The 20,756-nt window shown below is 38.9% G+C and overlaps 1 protein-coding gene across 4 annotated transcripts in view; it reads right to left on the reverse strand.

Moving 5' to 3' along the window:
• The window catches only part of KCNQ5 (potassium voltage-gated channel subfamily Q member 5), a 523,469-nt gene that overhangs the window by 25,297 nt on the left and 477,416 nt on the right, over positions 1-20,756 (reverse strand). For all 4 annotated transcript variants that reach the window (XM_032864363.1, XM_032864365.1, XM_032864364.1 and 1 more), the window contains one exon: positions 2,608-2,716. In XM_032864363.1, the coding sequence (XP_032720254.1) occupies positions 2,608-2,716 (109 nt within the window). The remainder of the gene's footprint in view (positions 1-2,607; positions 2,717-20,756) is intronic.

The following is a 20,756-nucleotide window of genomic DNA, read 5'->3' on the forward strand; positions in this document are numbered from 1 at the left end:
ATGAGGGACTAGATTCCGGAAGTCCGGGATCATGACCTGAGCTGAAGGCAGTCGCTTAACTGACTGAGCGACCCAAGTGCCCTGATGAACTGAATTTTAAGTCTGATTTAAATTAATTCAAATTTTACTAGCCTCATGTGGCCACAGGTCACCATAACAGACAATGCAGTTCTAGATCCTTTCTGTCCCTTTTAACTGAAGGCTTCAAGCATCATTTTGCTACATATCCTTGGGTTTTCTGGGCTTAAATATTACCTAAGACATCCAGGTTTCCCAGGGGTAGGGAGATCATATAACTTGAGATACTTTGAGAAACACAAGGAATATCAACAATGAACGATTATGATGAGACAAGAGGCATCATCTAGGATGGTCCAGGGCCCGTGAGGAGGTGCGGTCCTCCACCCATTGTTTGTTGCTCTAGGGTTCCATTGAGAAGTTACTGGATTTTACTTCTTTTTAGGGTGCTGTAACAGACAAGGTATAAGTATCTTCTTGGGTATACATTTTTATCAACCGTGATTTTCTTTGCCTTAACAAACATTTATCAAAATTTTTATAACTCTTTTCTGCTTTCCCAGTGATTCCCAAACATCAAGTAAAGCAATTTCTAACGATACAAAATGACCAACTAAAAATAGAAGTAAAGAATCAGTCATGCTGATCTCTGAAATTAGACTAAGTATCTGGATAGCTAAGTGGGGTTGGATATTTTAAGTTTTCTTCTGGCTTTTTGGTAAGAGGCAGAGAGAGCCAAAAAGATCAGAGGTATTTCTTTGCAACAAAGTCACTCAGGGTTCAGGGACAGATTAAAATTCTCCCAAAGGGATTAAACTAGGCAGGCTGAGTTTGCAGCACTTTCTTGAGTCCAGATCCTAAATTTTGGAGTGAGCAGATCCTGGAAATATAAAGGTAAGTTGACTTGGATACTCTATTAGATTCTGTCATTGGAAGAGGAGTATATTAACATCAACTTTTTAATTTATTTTATTTTTTTATAGCTTTAAATTATTATTTTTTAAAGGTTTTATTTATTTATTTGACACAGAGAGGGGGGGTTGGAAGCAGGCTCCCCGCTGAGCAGAGAGCCTGATTCGGGGCTCAATCCTGGGATCCTGAGATCATGACCTGAGCTGAAGGCAGAGGCTTAACCTGCTGAGCCACCCAGGTGCACCCCCACTTTTTAAAAAAATATTTTATTTATTTGACAGAGATAGACACAGCAAGAGAGGGAACACAGCAGGGGGAGTGGGAGAGGGAGAAGCAGGCCTCCTGCTGAGTAGGGAGTGTGATGTGGGGCTCCATCCCAGGACCGTGGGATCATGACCTGAGCTGAAGGCAGACGCTTAAAGACTGAGCCACCCAGGCACTCCTTAAGATCAGCTTTTAAATTCAATATCTATTTAAAGCGTATTTAGAGCCTCAAGTCTCCTCCTTGCCTCATCTCGGTGGATGGCTGCCCATTGTATTCTCATCCCAGCAGAAGTCTGGGGTCTTATTCTCTGGGGAGATCTCTGAACTGCTGGATGCTGGTCACATAACCTAACCCTAACCTTAACCCAAATCCTAATCCTAATCCTAACTCTAACCCTACTCCTAAACTCTAACCCCTAATCTCTAACTTTAAATAACCCTCAGGAGAGGTCTCCGAAATGCAGGAAATCAGGTACATACCCTAAGCCTAATCATAACCCTAACCCAAAATCTGAGAAAAAAAAACAAGATGTGGTATATATACACACTGGAATATTACTCAGCCACGAAAAGAATGAAATCTTGCCATTTGCAACGACGTGCATAGAGCTAGAGAGTATTATGCTAAGCAAAATATGTCAGTCAGGGAAAGACAAATACCATATGATTTCATTCATATGTAGAATTTAAGAAACAAAACAAACGATCATAGGGGAAAAAGAGAGAGAGACACAAACCAAGAAATAGACTGTTAACTATAGAGAACAAAGTGATGGTTACCAGAGGCGAAGTGGGTGGGAAAGAAGGGTTAAGTGGGTGATGGGGGTCAAGGAGGCACTTGTGATAAGCACCGTTGTATGGAAGTGTCGGATCACTGCACTGCACACCTGAAACTAATATTACGTTGTAACTAACTGGAATTTAAATAAAATCTTAAAAGCCAAAAAATCAGCATTCAGCCAGAGAGGAGCAAGTCACTGCAGAGGACTTCAGGTTTCTCCTATTCAGAATTCAATCCGTTTTGAAATAACCTAGTGGGATTTTTCTTTAATGTAAGATATAGAACCATGGATCAGAGTATCAAGTCATAAAAATAATTTTATAAATCCAATTGCGTCTATACACAAAATACCCTGAAAGCCTACAAATTCTCACGACAAGCCAATTCTCAGGGAATCTCTCCGGCATGGCCTGGCATTCCGAATCTCGCTTCCTTTTATAACACACTTTGTGCCGAACACAGTAGAATTTTGCATAAAGAAAATGTATTTCAGAATTTAATAGGCATGTGAATGAACAGGAACAGAGAAACTATTTCAGGAGGTTTACCTGCAGGAAAAATAACTCAGCGATATACTAATTCAAATAATTCAAATGATCTTTGGATCATTTTGTCAAAGGTTTTCCACCAACCTGATAGCTCGAATGACAGTTTTAAGCGGTGGGGTGAGGTCCTCGACGGATACGTCACACTGGCATCCCTTCTCGTCGTACACATCGTCAGTGCCAAGCGCCGTGTCGGCTGCAAGAGAAAATTGTCAGTTAAAGGCACCACTACCAGCAACTGCAAATATGTTTGCTGAACGGAAACAGAGGGGATCTCAGAGGCTAAGCTTGGAAGTCAAGAGATGTGTAAATTTCTGGAATGGGGGATGGGTTAAATAAATATTAATATATTTATATAACAGAATCCTAGGAAGCCGTTAAAATGACATTGAAGTCCAGGGACTGAGAAACGTCACAATTTATTACTTTAAAAAAAATCTACATATCTATCTGGGATTAACAATGATTTTATTCTTTTTGCTTGGCTGTATTTTCTAAAATATCTACGATGAATATATATTACCCTGGTAATAAGTAAATCAAGTGATAAAAACACACTCATGAGAGATGTGTTATGTAGCCTCCAAATACTATTTAAGCCTCTTTAAATGTTGAGCTACACTAAAGCACTAGGCTGCTTTCTGTTGTCTTTGCTCGGCCCAGTGTTCCTTGGCTAAGTTACGAAAAAGAAGAGACTTTGCCCTGAGTTGTCTCGGTTGGGCTCGCAATCCTTGCGGGCTTGCGGAAGTCCGTTCACTGAAGCGGTGTTTGTATTTGGACGGCAGCTGGAGCATCACTTAGTCAAGATCTTTACTGTGTGGTTGCCGAGTCTCCCGTGTGCCAAGAGTGGAAGGAGTGGGCATGGGAAGAGCTGTACGTTGGTCTTCACATCTCTGCTTCGTGGTCCTTTGGGCTTTCTTACCCTCAAGCTTAGGAAGAGGGAGAGCCGGAGCTGCTGCCTCACAATAATGAAAATCACAGCAACCAGTCGTTGAAATTCATGCCCGGCGTTGAAAGGAAGCCTCCGCCGATATTAGTGCTCCTGTTTAGACGCACTCTACAGGTTACTGGTGATATTATGCCTGGTTTTAGAAGCCAAAACTGAGGCTCAGAGAAGGTATCTTACCTGAGGCCACACAGGGGGTCAGTGGAGCGAGTGAGCTGCAGAGCGTGTTACTAAAATCCAGTTCCCCGAGGCTCTGACACTGCATCACCCAGTGCCAGAATGCCTTCAGGGTTCCCGTGGTGGGTTTAGCGGTGGCGTGCAACGTGTCAGAAGAGAGCAGGGGAAAGAGCTGGCCACGCGTACTGCCTTGTTGGTGCAGCCTATCCCTGCTGGACATGTTCGACTTCTCTCCGGAGAAGTCTGCCACAGTTTCAATGAGAGGACACATGTTGATTCTGCCTGACCCTTGGTTCTGACTCAGTGATGCACTTGAGGGGAGCTGGCCCATTTCGCTTGACTGACCACCTACGCAACAGAGCCCTTTTAATACACAACACGCCCAAAGTTAGACGACATTCTTCCAGGAGCAGTTGGCAATTTCTTCCTCCGATTTGAACCTAACCTGCTTTCAATTGGTATAGTAGCTGAGTAGCATTGGACTTAAATTCATGTCCACTTGGAATATCAGAATATGACTTTATTTAGAATAAGGGTCTTTGCAGATGTAATTAAGGTAGGGTTCAGAATGAGACCATACTGGATTAGGGTGGGCCTTCAACCCAATGGAAGTGTCCTTATAAGACAGAAAAGGAGAAGGTACAGGAACAAAAAGAAGATGGAAGCAGAGCCTGGCCTGATGTATCTGTAAGAAAGGATACCAAGAATTTGGGGCAACCACCAGACGCTGAGAGAAGTATGGGATGCCTTCTCCCTCAGAGACTCTAGAAGGAACCAACTCTGGTGATGCCCTGATTTCAGACATCCTGATTTCTTGAACTGTGAGAAAATAAATTTCTGTTGTTTCAAGCCACCCAGTGTGTGGTCATTTGTTATGGCATCTCTAGGAAATGAACACAGTTGGGAAAACTTTTCTCCATCATTGCCAAATCTTCACTCAAGGACAAAAAGGATGATGACAATAATACTAATAAGTGCTTTTTGGGGAAGTCTAATTATGTGCCAAGAACTTTAATGGCTTCAAACCCCACAACAGGTATGTATTATTATTCCCTATTTTATGGATCATGAAAATGAGGCACAGAAAGTTGAGAAATGCGCTCGAGGACAAATGAAGAGTAAGTGACAGAACAAGAATTTAAATTTGGCAGTTGGGTTTTGGAGCTGCACTAGTAAATACTGACTGACTCTTAAGTCTCCCTTCCGCCTCCTTCCAGATTTGTCTGTCTCCTCTCTTGTTGCCATTTGCGTTCCCTTCCCTTGCATTATATTTGCACCCATGTGGCTGTGTGTGGCGTGCTCTCACGGTCTCAGGTGAAGTGACCCCAAACACCGAGAGAGAACCCTATTCGGGGGAGTGTGGTTACCATGGCCATGTGCTAAGCCAGTGCATACCCTAAAGGGGACCTGGAAATACATATACTCTGGAGTTGCGAGGAGGGTGTGTGTGGGGCGAGAAATGCAGGGGTTCACACACAGGCTGGATGATCGCCATGTGCCATTATGGAACCCTCTGAGATACCCAGATGTTAGCTCCCTAAAGGAAATATCAAATAACGCACTTATCAGGATTCCTAGTACAGAACTCAAAAAAGTACTTTTAAAAAAAGAAATATTTGTTTATTTTAGAGAGAGAGAGAGAGAGAGAGAGAACACAAAGGGGAAAGACAGATGGAGAGAAATTCTGAAGCAGACTCCGCACTGAGTGCATGCCCAGCATGGGGCTCGATCTCACGACCCTGAAATCATGACCTGAGCCAGAATCAAGAGTCAGACGCTTAACTGACCATGCCACCCAGGCGCCGCATTTACAGAAGTATTTTGTGCTGCCGTTCAGAAAAGAGGCATGTGACCGCTTTCCCTCATCTGAACTCTAGTGAGAGGCACTTCTCATACAGACCCATGTTTTTATCTCTGAAAACTGGGAAACACTGGAGAGGCTACAGGGAAGGCGGATCCTTCAATGCCTGTTACCAAGGACTTATCTACTTGAAAATACCATATAAGCAACCCTAACACAATGATGTATGTCCAAAACAATTAAATAGCATAAAGTATAGGGTCCTTTAACTACGAAGTTAACGGAAAACTTTATCAGCAGTTGTGTACTGTCACAATAAGCACAAATGTCAAGATAGTGAAATCATAATGTTCACACTGTCAATGACACTGGGGACATTTCAAATGATTACGAGACAGTTTCCTGCTCTACCTCACCCCTATCGTTCCTGTACCCAAATAAGAGCTTCAGCTTAGCCATTCTGTTTAGGAACAGGTTGGACAGAAGATGGGAGTCAGTCACCAACTGCCTCATATCCAAATGAACCTTATTGTGGAATATTATTACATGTAAGAACTTGATGGTTCAAGGCATAAATTAAATTCTCAGGCTTTAAAAAACATTTTTTGTAGGTTTGGTCCGAACACATGAATAGGAAATATATCTTTGCTGGCATATATTGAATCAAGGACTGAGTTAGGAAATTTTTCTCCTTATTTCAAAGCCACAAAAATGGGGAAAATGCTGCCTTTCTCCTTCATAACTATCTTGAGATGTCCGTTTTCTTTCCAGGGAGGTTAGTAACACATCAAATGTTTTTCACATGATTCCTAGAGGCTTAAAACCCTTAGTGAATTTTAAGACACCTGGGTGGGGCTAACTTTTCAGCCAAGGTGTGGCTCTCTGCTCTCCAACCACACATCTGGCTCTCTGCCCTTGCATTTTGGGAGATGTAGGTTATGGGTATATAAGCTCATGTGAGCATCGGTCTGCAGAAAAGCTAATCACAAAAAGCAAGGTGCCATAGAGTGAGATGCTCCCCAAAGTCCTGCTCCCTGTGGACAATCCTACCAGGTGTGGTGAGCCTGCCCCAGCAGAAGATCAATGTTTGGAGAAAAAAGAAGTTTCAAAATACTACCTTTTATTTCTCCTAACCCTCTCCTGTTTCTTATTAATTAGCAATATTCAAAATTTGCTCTCCAATACCTCATTCTCCTACATTTTGGAAAATCTATTTCAGTATCTGGAAAAGACTATGTGAACCTTAGGTGATGAAGAGAGAGGAAGTAAAGAACATTCTGGAAACTTCTACTATGTCCAAAGACGGTTTTTCTGTTCCCACTATGAAATTCTGCCATCAGGATGCAGATAGTTATGAAAAAATAAGTGGTTTCTAGTTCTTTCTCTTGATCATCTCCTCTTATGGGTTATATTCCTTTTAACCTTTCTTGATGAAATGATTACAATGGTTTTCTACCTTGCCTGAATGTTAGAATCAGCTGGGAGGTGTTTAAAAAAAAAAAAAACCCAATACAAAGAACACCTTCAGGACCAATAACATGAGGAAACTGAGGGCTGGAACCCAGGTCAAAAAAATGACATTCCATGTTTCTCTCAGCCAGAGCTGAGGAGTATGTCTGACTAATCTGTCACTGGATTTGGACTAATTCTCCATGTTTCCCCCAACACCACTAGTGCACAGGAACAATTTGAGACAATATAGGTGCTTCACAAGACAAGATAAATGATTGCATCATTAAAAAAAAAAAAAGAGAAAAAGAATTTAAAAATATCCCTTGACAAATTTGTGATATGGGAGCAAGATTTCATCTTTTTACTCAGGTTTCAGAATCCCAGTTCTTGCTTTTATTCCTCATCCATCTGAAACCTCTCTCTCTCTCTTTTTTATTTATTTATTTATTTATTTATTTTTTAAAAAGATTTTATTTATTCATTTGACAGAGAGAGAGAGAGATCACAAGTAGGCAGAGAGGCAGGCAGAGAGAGGAGGAAGCAGGCTCACTGCTGAGCAGAGAGCCCGATGCGGGGCTCGATCCCAGGACCCTGAGATTATGACCCGAGCCGAAGGCAGAGGCTTAACCCACTGAGCCACCCAGGTGCCCCCCTCTCTCTCTTTTTTAAAGGATTTTATTTATTTATGTGAAAGAGAAAAAGACAGAGCAAGGGGGAGGGGCAGAGGGAGAGAATCTCAAGCAGACTACTTGCTGAACACCAAGCCCCAAGTGGGGCTTGATCTCACAGCCCTGAGATCATGACTTGAGCCAAATCCAAGAGCCAGTTGCTTGACTAACTGAGCCACCCATGCGTCCCTAAACTTTACAGGCTTTTGCACTGTTCTCTTTGAAAGGAGTCATTACTGTTTTTATGCACAAGAAGCTTACATGTTCATAGATCAAAATAAAATCAAATTGTCAAAACATAGCAGAAAACATTTGTTCTGTCTGTAGAGGAATGATAATGTCCTGATGTTTGGGTCAGCAGAAGAAATTACAAAGGAGACAGCTGACAGTTTGATCATGAATACAGAGATTGTTACTACCTAAAATAACTAAATTACAATGCAAAGAAAAATGCTTGATTGGGAAGAAAATGGAAGGATATAAAGAGGCGTAATACTTATAACAAGTAAGGAGCTTATGTGAATAGATCACAATCCAAAATATAAATGTATAAATAAGTCTATCAGAAGAGATCGCTTCATAGTATCAAAAAATGGCAGGAAACTATTCAACCTAACTAGAAATAAAAAAATACAAATTAGAGTTATGCGAAAGTATGGAGTTCTGCCAATTTAATTAGCAAAAGAATAATAGTTACTACTAAGAAAATTGAGGTGAATCTGGTACAATCTGACATTGCTAGTAACTATGTAAATTGGACAAAAATTTATAATCAGCGATCTTATAACTTTACACCTGAGAAGTTTTCTTTGGAAAACAATTTCAAAAGGGAAATAAAGGTAGGAGCTCAATGCAATAATGTTAGCCGTGTTATTGCCCATTATAGAGAAATAGTTGTAGAAATGTCAGTGTCCCAAAGGAATAAATTATAAATTATAGTAAATTACAGTATTTGACTATGATGGTGTACTACACAGCTATGAAAAAGATAATTATGAGTAGCATTTAATAATATGAAAGTATGTGTTTTTAAATACTCAGTAAAATTAAAATATGAAATGAAACATTCATGTTGATTATAACCATGTACAATGACATATAAAAAGAAAACCAGCTAGAATGGAATATATTAAAATAGAATTAGCTGAATTGGGTATGAAATTGTAAATGATTTGTATTACTTTTAAAATTCTACAGGAAATTTAAAGATATTTTTCTATCACAAAATATTGTATGTTTTTTTAGATAGAGTATTTGAAAAATAGAAAAACAATGAGTGAAGGAAAAAAAAATCTTCCCAAGTTCCAGAACTTAAAGGAAACCATTATTATAATGTAATTCTTAAAGTGAAAGTGTGAGGGCTAGAAGTTTACAATAAACTTTTATTTTGGGAATTTAAACGAAGTGTATTATGATTCTATTCCATTATGCTGTAGAATAAGCCATAGCATAAACACATTAAAATGGCCACTATTAATGGGGATGGTAACTAATTTATTACATTCTGTCATGAATTATAATTTGTTTTCCAAGGGTTCCTTCCTTCTATGGCTGGTTGTATTTCAATTACCTTTCCTCATGATCATTTCCCAGCACCTTAAATATCATCCTAAAATTAGAGAGTCCATTTTAGCCATGTGCTAGTCCAAAGGCAATTCCTTTAATCCAGCTAGAGTTTAGAATAACTGCTTGAGCCTTGCTGGAGTAGCATGATTTCATTTCGCTATGTCCTTGACTAAGACCCTTTTTTCTGTTATGTGTTAGATGCTGCTAAGTTATCAACAAGCTGTACTGGGTTCTGAACCTAGAAAAATGCTCCAGATAGTTGATATTTTTTGTTCTAGGTGTTTTTCTTTTCAAATGCTTTTTAAAATTTTTTTTTCTCTTATTATAATAGTAATAATACTCACCATAGAAACTTTGAATTTTAAATGAAATAATAAAGAAGGATAATTATTTGTTTAGCGTTTGAACAGTCTGAGAGAAAGCCTATTAAATGGTGGCCTATTCCCTTCCACTCTCTTTTCCTCTGCATTATCTGATGTTTAATGTCAAAGTCAATTTCTCAGCCCAGATGGCAAAGAGGACATCTCCGGTTGCCCCGGGAGGGAACTTGATTCAGATAGCTCAGAGGTCCTCATCCAAACTCACCTCATTAGAGCTTTTCCATCCCATGTTCCAGCCACACCAGACCACCAACAGTTTCTCCAGGTGCTACTTAGGCATCATTATCCTTTGGATACTTTCTCCAAGGGAACTGTCTATATACCCCATCCACTCACCCCCATCCTCTTTTTTTTTTTTTTTGGTTGGCTCTCTGCTGAATTTGCAGTTGGTACATTATATTATGTGCAGGGCACCACAAAACCAAGGGGCCCTCTTCCCTATGGGGAGAACATCAGAATATTCAGAACAAACCATTTACATTTCAGCACGCATATAAGTTTTGTGCCATGTTGAAAACTAGAATTTTATTTTGAAGTTGAGCAATTACTGATATTTTGAGTTGCCCAAAGCAAAGAGGATGAGCTATAGAGGGAAGCATGACAAAGCTTAGAGTTTCAATCCAGCTCTGCAATTACAAGCCCTTCAAGAGTTTACCACCTCCATGAAATGCAGCCTGATCCCGACACTGACTCAGCCTTTGTCTTCCTCGGCTGTGAACACATATCTCTAGGACTGTTATTAAAAAAAAAAATTTTTTTTTAATTTATTTGAGAGAGAGAGAGAGCACAAGCCAGGTGGGGGAGAGGGTGGGAGAGAGGAATGGAGAGAAGCAGGTGCCCTGCTGAGCAGAAAGCCGCCTCTGGGCTTCATCCCAGGACCCTGAAGATCATGAACCAAGCCGAAGGCAGATGCTTAACTGACTGAGCCACCCAGGTGCCCCTCTATGACTGTTATTACATAGTATTATACTTGATTGTTTACAAGCCCCTTTCCTTGCTAGACAGTAAACTCTCTGAGGGCAGAGACCATGTCTTTTCATTTATGTATCTGTCTACCATGTATCTTCTCATCCATGTACCTCCTACCCCTAAAACACTCCATGGTAGAGAGAAGACACTCAATGAATGTTTGCTTAATGAAGCATTTCCCTCAGGCCCCATGACAGTAGTCCCTGTTCAATGAAGTCTGGATTTAGGATTTTAAAACTTGATGGCGGGTAGACGGCACTTCACTGTGTTCTTGTTTACTTGATGAATCATCTCCGAAAGTTGAGAGACAAGAGTCTTCACTGAAGAGGTTGTCAGCTGAGAGGTCATGATGGCCCTAGTCTCTCAACTTTGTGTCCAGAGATGGTTGATTCAGGGCCTTTGCCTTGAGCGCTTTGTGGCCTGGAGGCACGGCCCTTTATTTTATTAATGATAGCTGTAGTTCATTTGGTTCTTGGAAGTGAGGTGGTTTACAAATAAAAACTGTGACTTAAAATAGATCCCTGCCAGCTTGGAAATGTGACGCTCATTTCACAGATGAAGAAAGTGTAGCTCAGCAAGGTTAAATCACCTCTAAGACACAGGATCATTAGGGCAGAGCAATCCTTTGAAAATCGAGATCATGTCTCTCTTGGTGCAAGTCTCCAACGGCTCCTCATTTTTCTCAGGGTAAAAGCCCGAGTCTTTTCTAGGGCTATAAGGCGCTGTAGGTCTGTCCCTCCCCCACTTCCTGTCTGTCCTCATTTCCCATCATTTTCCCCTGGGCTCTTTTCCTTCCAGGCTTCCCTTCTCTGTCCCAGCCCTCCCAGTTGCTCCTTAAAGAAGCCAGGCACCCCTCTTTTGGGCTATCCTTGAGGAATCCACTCTGGAAAGCCTGCAGGCTCTTTAGCTGCTTTGGTCTCCGCTCTGTATTGGTTCTTTAGAACTACCCAGACCACCCTATCTAAGGTCACTTACCTCCCTATGTCACCAATCTGTGTCTACTTATTTTTCTCTCCTTCTTCCTTTTTTCCATGGCACTTACCATCTAATAGTCATACAATTAACTTGTTGGTGTTTATTGTTTGTTTTCCCTGCTAGAATGTAACATCTACAAAGACCAGTATCTTGTTCTCTGATGTATCTCACACACCTAGAGGAGCAAGGTGCTAATATTTAATAAGAGAACCGTCAGGGTAAGAGAGGTCCCCCTTCTACTCTAGCTGTGGGTCTTACTGATTACAAAGTATAACTTAATACTAACCTCTGGATTTTGGCCTCCCTGTTTTCTCTTTTATTATAGTGTTTTTTTTCTTCTTTTTTGTGTGATTTTTCATGACTAGGTACACTTTGAGATCCTACTGTAAGAAAAAATCCAATATTTCCTCATAATGTTTAATTTTTACAGGATTTTAAAATAAGGGTTTTAAAGGCCATATAAAAAAACTTACAGCTAACATCATACTCGATGGTGAAAACCTGAGAGGCTTTTCCTTTTTCTTTCTTTCTTTTTTTAAAGATCAGAAACAAGATGAGGTTGTCCACTCTTCCCACTTTTATTCAACATAGTACTAGAAGTCCCAGGCATAGCAGTCAGACACACAAAAAAGAAAGTTCCACCAAAAATAATAAAATACTTAGGAATAAACTTAACCAAGGAAGTGAAAGACCTGTACTCTGAGGACTATAAAATTGATAAAAGAAAGTGAAGATGACACAAATGAAAATACATTCAATGCTCATGTATTGGAAGAACAAATATTGTTAAAATCTATATGTTTAATGCAATCCCTATCAAAATACCAATAGGAAACACTATGTTGTACCCCTGAAACTAACGTAAATTGTGTGTCAACTATATTTTTTATTTTTTTAAAGATTTATTTATTTATTTGAGAGAAAGAGAGAGCACATAAGCAGGAGGGGCAGAGGGACAGGGAGAGAGGGAATTTCAACCAGATTCCATGATGAGCACAGAACCCAATGCGGGACTTGATCTTAAGACCCTGAAATCATGACCTGAGCTGACAGAGTCGGATGCTTAACTGACTGTGCCACCCGGACACCATAAGTATACTTTACTATGAAACATAAAATAAAATAGGATTTTCTCCCAGTGATCCATGAAAATATTTAAGAGGCAAAATAAGTTCGAGGTAAAAGAAGGAATAACTTCCATAGTAGAAATCAGGGACTATTCGTTGCATGAATATCATACGTGGTACTTTTATTTTTAGGTGTAATGCAGCCTGTAAGTCCACTTGAAATTCTTGGGTCTGTAAGTCTGTAATCAGTAAATAATAGAAAAACATTTAACATCAGTACAATAAGCAAGAGGGAACTCTCTCTAGCTATCTCAATCATCCATGCTAACATAATAAAGAAGGCAATCGAGACTTCTTTTTCTCTTCAGGAACAATGTAACATTAGTGGAAATGTAATTATATTACAGTGAGACATAGTGTACCTTCATATGTCACTTTTGGAATATTCAGTCCTTTGTGCTTCTCCAAATACGACCCTTATCCCAGTATCTTATATTGCTAATACTGTAGGGACAAAGTGTGAAATTTCAGTCATGTGACCAGTGTTTACTCAATTCTGAATTTTAGGAGATTTGGAATAAATAACTTAGAAATGAGTTATTATTAAGGATTCAGAAACCATCTCACTCAATTCCCATAGAAATAAAAAATCATGTTACAAGGAAAATTTTCATGCATCTGTGAACATATTCCTATTATTTTTTTTCTAGGCTATTGAATTAAAATGCTAGTGTTTGAAAAAATTCTGAAATCCCCCCAATTTTTTTTAATTGAAAAAAAATTCCAAGTATACACCTCTGCAGCATACCTTGATTTCAAAAAAAATATCCTCTTGAATCTTTAAGGCAATATTCTAGTTAAAGGTCTATTGTTAATATTTTGAACAAGCAATTGCATTTTCCTGTGTAATTTTTAACCAGAGTAGATGCAATTTATATAGCAAATTTTGCTAGCACAATTGAAGATAACATAATTTAGCTGTGCTTTCTGTGTATTTTATTTCATTTTATTTTATTTTGGTGTTATGACATTCTTGACATGAAACAGAAAATTTGGGACCCAGATTAGTTTTAGTACACATAACAGAAATGAAGAGGTACAAACACACTACCAGAGAAAGTGCAGCTTACCTTCGCCTCTACCGCCTCCCCCTGCCTAAAGAGAGTTATACCTAGAGTATCCTGTGAATATCACATTCTGAAAACATTGCCCTAGATGCCTTTATTTATTTATTTGTTTGTTTTTAGATTTTATTTATTTATTTGACAGAGAGAGATCACAAGCAGGCAGACAGGCAAACTCGCATGGAAAATTTTCATAGTGAAGAGAAAATACAGTTAACCTTTGACTGGACTTGACTACTTTGTTATTGGCATTGCCTTGTGTAGTTACCAAATTGTTTTGATTTCTAACCACAATAAGCAATACACTTAGGGGATGCCTGGGTGGCTCAGACGGGTGAGCAGCTGCCTTTTGCTCAGGTCAAGATCCCAGAGCCCTGGCATCATGTCCTGCCGACATCAGACTCCTTGCTCAGCGGGGAACGTGCTTCTCCCTCTGCCTGCCACTCCCCTGCTGTGCCTTCTCTCTCTCTGACAAATAAATAAGTAAAATCTTAAAAAAAAAAAAAGAAATACACTTAATGTTATGATCGAGCACACACATGTACACGCACACACACGCATACACACGCACACACACATGCACACACATACAATTAAGACAGACATTGCCTTCAGGGTTAAGATGGTAGATTGAACATACAAGTTTAATCTTGATCCCTCAAAAACCCACTAAAGCTATAGTGATGAGATTATTTTTAAAAAGACATAAGCCCATAAAAGGAACAGAAGAGGAGGCAGCAACAACATAATTTTGGAAGTGGGAAAGCAGATGGACAAGTTAGGTAACTGACTAGCTGATACCAGAGAGAAAACCCTATGCCAACATTGGGAAAAGCTGAGAAATAACAAAATTTACACTTCAGAAAACTCAAAAGGCTCAGGAATTGGCAGCACTAGGAATCTCTGGGAATAACTAAGACAAGGAAGGTAGCGTGCAATGTACCCCCTTAGCCTTGGGTATGTGGTCTTCTCCTTTTCCAGCAGGAGACTAACTGGAAGCCTCTGGACAAGGGGTCACCAGGCACAGCTGAAGAAGGCATGTTATACACCAAATCCGGCTATCAAGTGACCATATACAGCCTGAACTTTGAAACCCATGGGCACCCTGTCGCCATCATAACAATGGCACCAGGAACCTTATCCTCCAGATGGCAGATTGGTATTCTCTGCAGAATGTGATTGGTCCAGGAAAAGACCTAAAGGTACCGACACTAGACACTCCACATGAAATGACAAAGGCAGGTCAACCCATGGTGAAGTTCAAACGTGATCATCCCCAACCAGATGCTTAGAAATTCCAGTCACCCTTGTCATCTTCCACACTTCATTATGAAAAGACATGTATGGTTTACTAAATATCTGAAGAAAGTTTCCCAAAGATAAAGACCAAAAATCAACTAGAAGGAAACAAACTAAGAAAAAAAAATTCAGAACACGGCCATTAATATCTTTACTGACATAAGGTAAGAGACGATTTATGAAACAAAAGTAGGAAGCTAGAATACAGGGACACAGTAAACAACAACAGAAACAAAGAACCTGAGCAGTGACAAGCAGAAATAAAAATCTCAATAAGAATTTGGACCATGAACTCCTGCAGTTGCCCAAAACCCCTAGCAAGTAGAGCAAAAAGATAAAGAGATGGAAAACGAGAGATGAGGGAAGAAAATCAAAAGGCCAGTCCACAGGCATAGCTTATGGATTTCCATAAGGGACAGCAGAGAAAATGAAGGGAGAAGATCCTTAAAAACAAAGAAACAAATGATAAAATATTCTAGAACAGAAGATCATGAATCATCAGTTTGAAACGACCCCTCAGGAATCTACTTTGGTGGCTAAAAATGTACCCATACCAAAAAATATCATTATGAAAATCGAGAACACTGGGGACAAAAAGTGGATTCTACCAGCTAGCAAAGATAAAAAACAACACACCACTGGTCACATGCAAAAATCAGAATGGCTATAGGCTTAACAATGCTGAAAACAAGCACACAGGGGAGCAAACTTTTCAAAATTCTGAAGGGACATTATTTTCAGCCTGAAATTCTAACCAAGCAAACTGTCAAACAGCATGGGGATGGGGGGAAAAAAAGCCTTTTCAGAAATGCAAAATCAAAAATTTTTTTTTCGCTTTTCTTTCATTGTTTCTCAAGAATGTACTGTGCAATGTACCTCATCAAAATAGGAAAGTGAGAGAGAGAGGAAGACCCAGGCATGGGAGTCACAGCAGGGGTCAAGAATGATGGTGAAGGAAAACTCCGGTGTGATCACAGTGCACAAGGTGAAGTCCCGTAGGGCAAGGGACAAGAATGTTGACAGCTGTCAGAGTCATGCCTTCCATCATCATACCCTCTTTTTACCTGAAAAAGTATTAGAGTTTTACTATCTGAAATGAGAGTAAACCAAGAAAGACATGAACGTGAGACCCCATCAACTGGGAATTCCATCTTAAAAAAAAAAAAAAACAAAAACAAAAGAAATTCAAAAGATAATGGCTATGCAGCAGGCTTGAGAACAGTTGGCTTAGTGAAAAGGAAGATGGAGGATTCCAGGATGAATTTTCCAAGAACTGTCACAATGCAATGGATCAGTTACCTGATGAAATTGATCCTGTGGAAAATTTTATTGAGAGATTACTGGAAGATGTAGGAAGAAGATTTACTTACTACAGGGAAAGCAAAAAGTAAGAAACAACTGTAGGGCAATATAACACATACATATCATGTAGACACTGAATTTTGACTTACTGAAAAGTTATAAAACTAAAAAATAAAAAAACAAAAATGAAAACAAACAAACCAAAAATCTTACAAAACCTAGACTGGAAGGATGGGAGGATATGTGAAGAGAAATAGCAAAAAAAAAAAAAAAAAGAAAAAAAAAAAGAAAAAGAAAAAGAAAGAAAGAAAAGACCTAAATCTTCCTTTACTAGAATTGGAAGCAAACAGAGAATGTTCAAAACTGCTTAATCAGAAGTTGGTTATATACACCTACTATCAAACATATGGAAATTTATAAGCCTCAGAAGAAACAGCCAAAAAATAGAGTTGCTTGGAACAGAGGCGTGGGGGTAGAGTGGAAACGCTGAACAGGGAGCCATCATCTTCTTTCATCAAGGGCTGAGATTATTTGACTGTAGTTATTATTTTAAACTTCCAATTTTATAAGTTGTAATCATAAATTTAAATTTATAATTCTAGATTTACATGCAGTTGTAGGAAATAGTACAGAGCTCCCGTGTACCCTTTCTTCAGATTCCCCCGGTGGTAATATCTTGCAAGGCTATAGTACAATATCGCAACTGTGATATTGACATTGACGTAGTCAAGATAGGGAAACTTTCCACCACAGCAAAGAGTCCTCACATCGTCCTTTCCCCCACAACCCCCTCCCTCTCACTCCGTAGTCATGACCCCTGGCAACCACTGATCTGATCTCCATTAATTTTATCATTTCAAGAATGTTATAGAAATCACATAGTCTGTGATCTTTTGGGATTTTTGTATTGTTTCACTCAGTGCGATTCCTTCAAGATTTATCCACGTTGTTGTACATACCAATAGTTTGTTCACCTTCCTTTGTGAATGGTGTTCTACAGTTTGTTGAAGGACATCCAGGTTGTTTTCAGTTTTGGGTTATTATGAATAAAGCTGCAATGGACATTCATTGGAGGTTTTATATGAACATAAGTTTTCAGTTTTTTGGGGAAAATGCCCAGACGTACAGTTGCTTGGTCATATAGTAGCTGCATGTTTAGTTTCATAAGAAACAACGAAACTGTTTTCTAGAGCGACTGCACGTTCTACGTTCCCATCCGCTATGTATGAATGAGCCATCATCCCCAGTCCTTCCCAGAGGCTGGTGCTGTTACTGGTCTTTATTGTAGTCATTCTGACAGGTATGTGCTGGTATCTCCTACAGTTTTAGTGGGTGTTTCCCTAATGGCTAATGATACTAAATTCTTCTCATGAGTTCATCTGCCATCTATACACCCTCTTTGGTTCACGTCTGTCACCAACTTTCTTTCTTTTTTTCTTTTAAAGATTTTATTTATTTATTTGACAGAGAGAGAGAGAGAGAGAGAGCAGAGGAAGAGGGAGAAGCAGGCTTCCTGCTGAGAAGGGAGTCTGATGTGGGGACTCGATCTCAGGATCCTGGTATCACAACCTGAGCCCAAGGCAGATCCTTAACTAGGCGCCCCTGTCACAAACTTCATAATTAACTTTCTAATGTAATTATTTTTGTTAACTATTGAGTTTTGAGAGTTCTTTATATGTTCTAGACACTAGTCTTTTGTAGACATGTGGTTTGCAAACATTTCCTCTCATTCTGCAGCTTGTCTTTCATCCTCTTAACAAGGTAGTTCTCAGAACAAAAGTTTCAATTTTGATGAAGTTCATTTGGTCAATTTTCCTCTCATGAATAATGCTTTTGGTGTCAAATCTAAGAACTTTTTGCTTAGTTCCAAATACTATGTATTACTATGGCAACACAAATTCTTTGAAAAAAATATGAAAAGACTTTTGAAACAACAATCCTTGTGACACATTCTAATTCCTATTCTGTCCTACCCTCTCCATCCCATCTAACTCCATTCCTTCCCATCTCACCTTATTTCATTTCATTAGAAAAATGATAAGCGTACTCATTAATTTGATTTCCCGGCACTCTACCATGGACGGAAAGGCACCATAGACACAGTCTTTCCTGCCCGGTTGGTGCACATCCTCATTTTTGACTCTTGTTCAGTATTTCCTTTTTTAACATTTCCATCAATTCTATTTCACATGTTTTAAAAAAATCACCGATTGCTCTTTAACATGAAGATAACCCCGAGGTTTCTTACCTGCTTCCTTTTCACTTGCTTCCTCATGAAGCAGCACATGGTAATACACACGGTCTGCAACCCACCTCCCATGAGTCCTAGAGTCTAAGGGGAGAGCACTGGCAAGTTCAGGGCCAGCTCAAATACCTAAAGGCTGGCGAAGTGAGAGGTACTCTTGTTTCTTTCTCTTTAAAGTTCTGTACCTTTCTACAGTCACCTCAGAAACAGAACACTGTCTCCTTATTCTTCACAAAACTACATTCTCAGTAACTTCCTAAAATATTATTTATCTCAACTTTCAGTATCAACTTTTAGGACACAGTTGATTATTCCAAGGCAGGTAAAACCCTATGCGCAGTGCCTGCCCAAGGTAGGCAACTCGATTGCTGGGGGATTCAATCGAAATCCTAATGTAGTCGTGTGTACCAAATACACTCACCAGCACTCTTGTGATGTGGCAAATTTGGTTTTTATTTTGTTTGTTTTGGGGTTTGTTAATTAGCAACATCCAGAATTACTAATTCACACTAATGAGGGATCTATTATGTAAGACACTACTGTTCTTGAGCATTTTCTCTTTAAGATCAAAGATCCCACTTACGCTGATTGAGTAGATAATTCATGCATTATCAGCATCTTAAATTATGTTAATTATGATATGAAATTCTCTAAGATTCTCTATTAAGGACTGTAAATTAACCTTACTTACTGGCTAACAGAAATGCCGGCAAAACCTCATGGAATAGTTCCTGATACTTAATTAAAAGGAATCTTTCTGTTGTGAGGGATGATATGAAGCACCAGAGTTTCCAAAAACAATTAATATGGTCTCTGCTACTAAAATTGCTGATTGCACCATAATAGTGGCTTAGTAACTGCCCATAAGGTAAAAAGGAAAAATATAAAAATGCTTTTCTTCTTTTTAATTGAATATGTTACTACATTGACTGTCTTTATTCAAAATGGGAACACTGGACTATGTGTTCTTTTAAAATTATTGCGACTATAAAGCAACCCAGGAATTTCATTATCTTCTTAAAAATCACTCAATATCCCCTTTATTGAATACCTCAGCACTTAGGGATTCAGCAATAAACACTTTTAATAATATCACACTCTAGGCTTCAATAATGCATTTCATTTGTATGCTGGCTTTTTATAATCCCAAAGCAATTTTTATCAATGAGGTTTAATGACTTGACTCCTGAATAACTAAATGTGAAATCATTTACTTGTTCATTATCTGTTCACTATCATTTCACTCACTAATAAATATTTTCTAAGCAACTATTATGTGCCACACACTGTATTGTCACATAGTAAACCAATGCCTCTCTTTCCAAACAAATGAACTATTTCTGTCATCTTTAATAAAGACAATGACCCCTGGATAAATAGTAATAAATCGCATGAGGTATAATAAAGATAATGCCATCTCTCTGTGATTATATAAATTATTCAGCAGGACTCCTAAAATTCAGTCTGAGGACTAAAGGAATAAAGTTTGTATGAACGTGTAACTTTAAAACTTCCATTTACAATCAGTAGGCATTGCCACCAAGCATTGGATAAAGGGAAGATGAAAACATGCAAATTAATCGAGCCTAGGACTTCAATTAACAAAAATTAATGCAGAAATTGGTATTAATGAAATAATAATAATATTCCATTCAATTTATTGAGTGCCTATTCTGCGGTAGGCATTGTACAAGCGATTTTACACACATTATATCCCATTATTATACACACACTCTATTAGGTAGGTATCATTTCTGCTACTTGACAGAGAGAGAGAGGGAGAGAGATGATAAACTAAAGTGTGGTGAGGTTAGGTCACTTGCCTCAGCTCATTCAGCCTAATGGGGAAATCAGGGTTTGAAACAAGTTCTGTCTTATTCCAAAACTGATTCTTATTCCAAAAGTGGTTTTTCTAACCACTGTTGGATTAATTCAATTTTCATTAAAAAAAAAAAAAAAAATCCCTGGAGGACTCACCATACTCAAAGCACTGTGAGTTTTTCCAATCAAAAACAAGGATCTAAAACTCCTGGCTTTGTGAAAACCTTTTTTTTTTTTTTTAAATTCATACACACACAAATCTACTTCTGTAGACTGTTGTATCTCTACAAGTAAATCATCTAAGTGTTTGTAATTAGAGCAAGATAAATCATAGTCTAGCAGGACTGCCTTTATTAGAACAAATGTTCGGAAAATCCTAGCAAAGCCAAGTGATAAGAGCAAAAGGAAGGTCAACGACACACAGATAACTAGGACAGGCAATGG

The sequence above is a fragment of the Lontra canadensis genome, unplaced genomic scaffold (assembly GCF_010015895.1).
Source record: "Lontra canadensis isolate GAN:19392208 unplaced genomic scaffold, GSC_riverotter_1.0 scaffold27, whole genome shotgun sequence".
Classification (NCBI taxonomy): Eukaryota; Metazoa; Chordata; class Mammalia; order Carnivora; family Mustelidae; genus Lontra; species Lontra canadensis.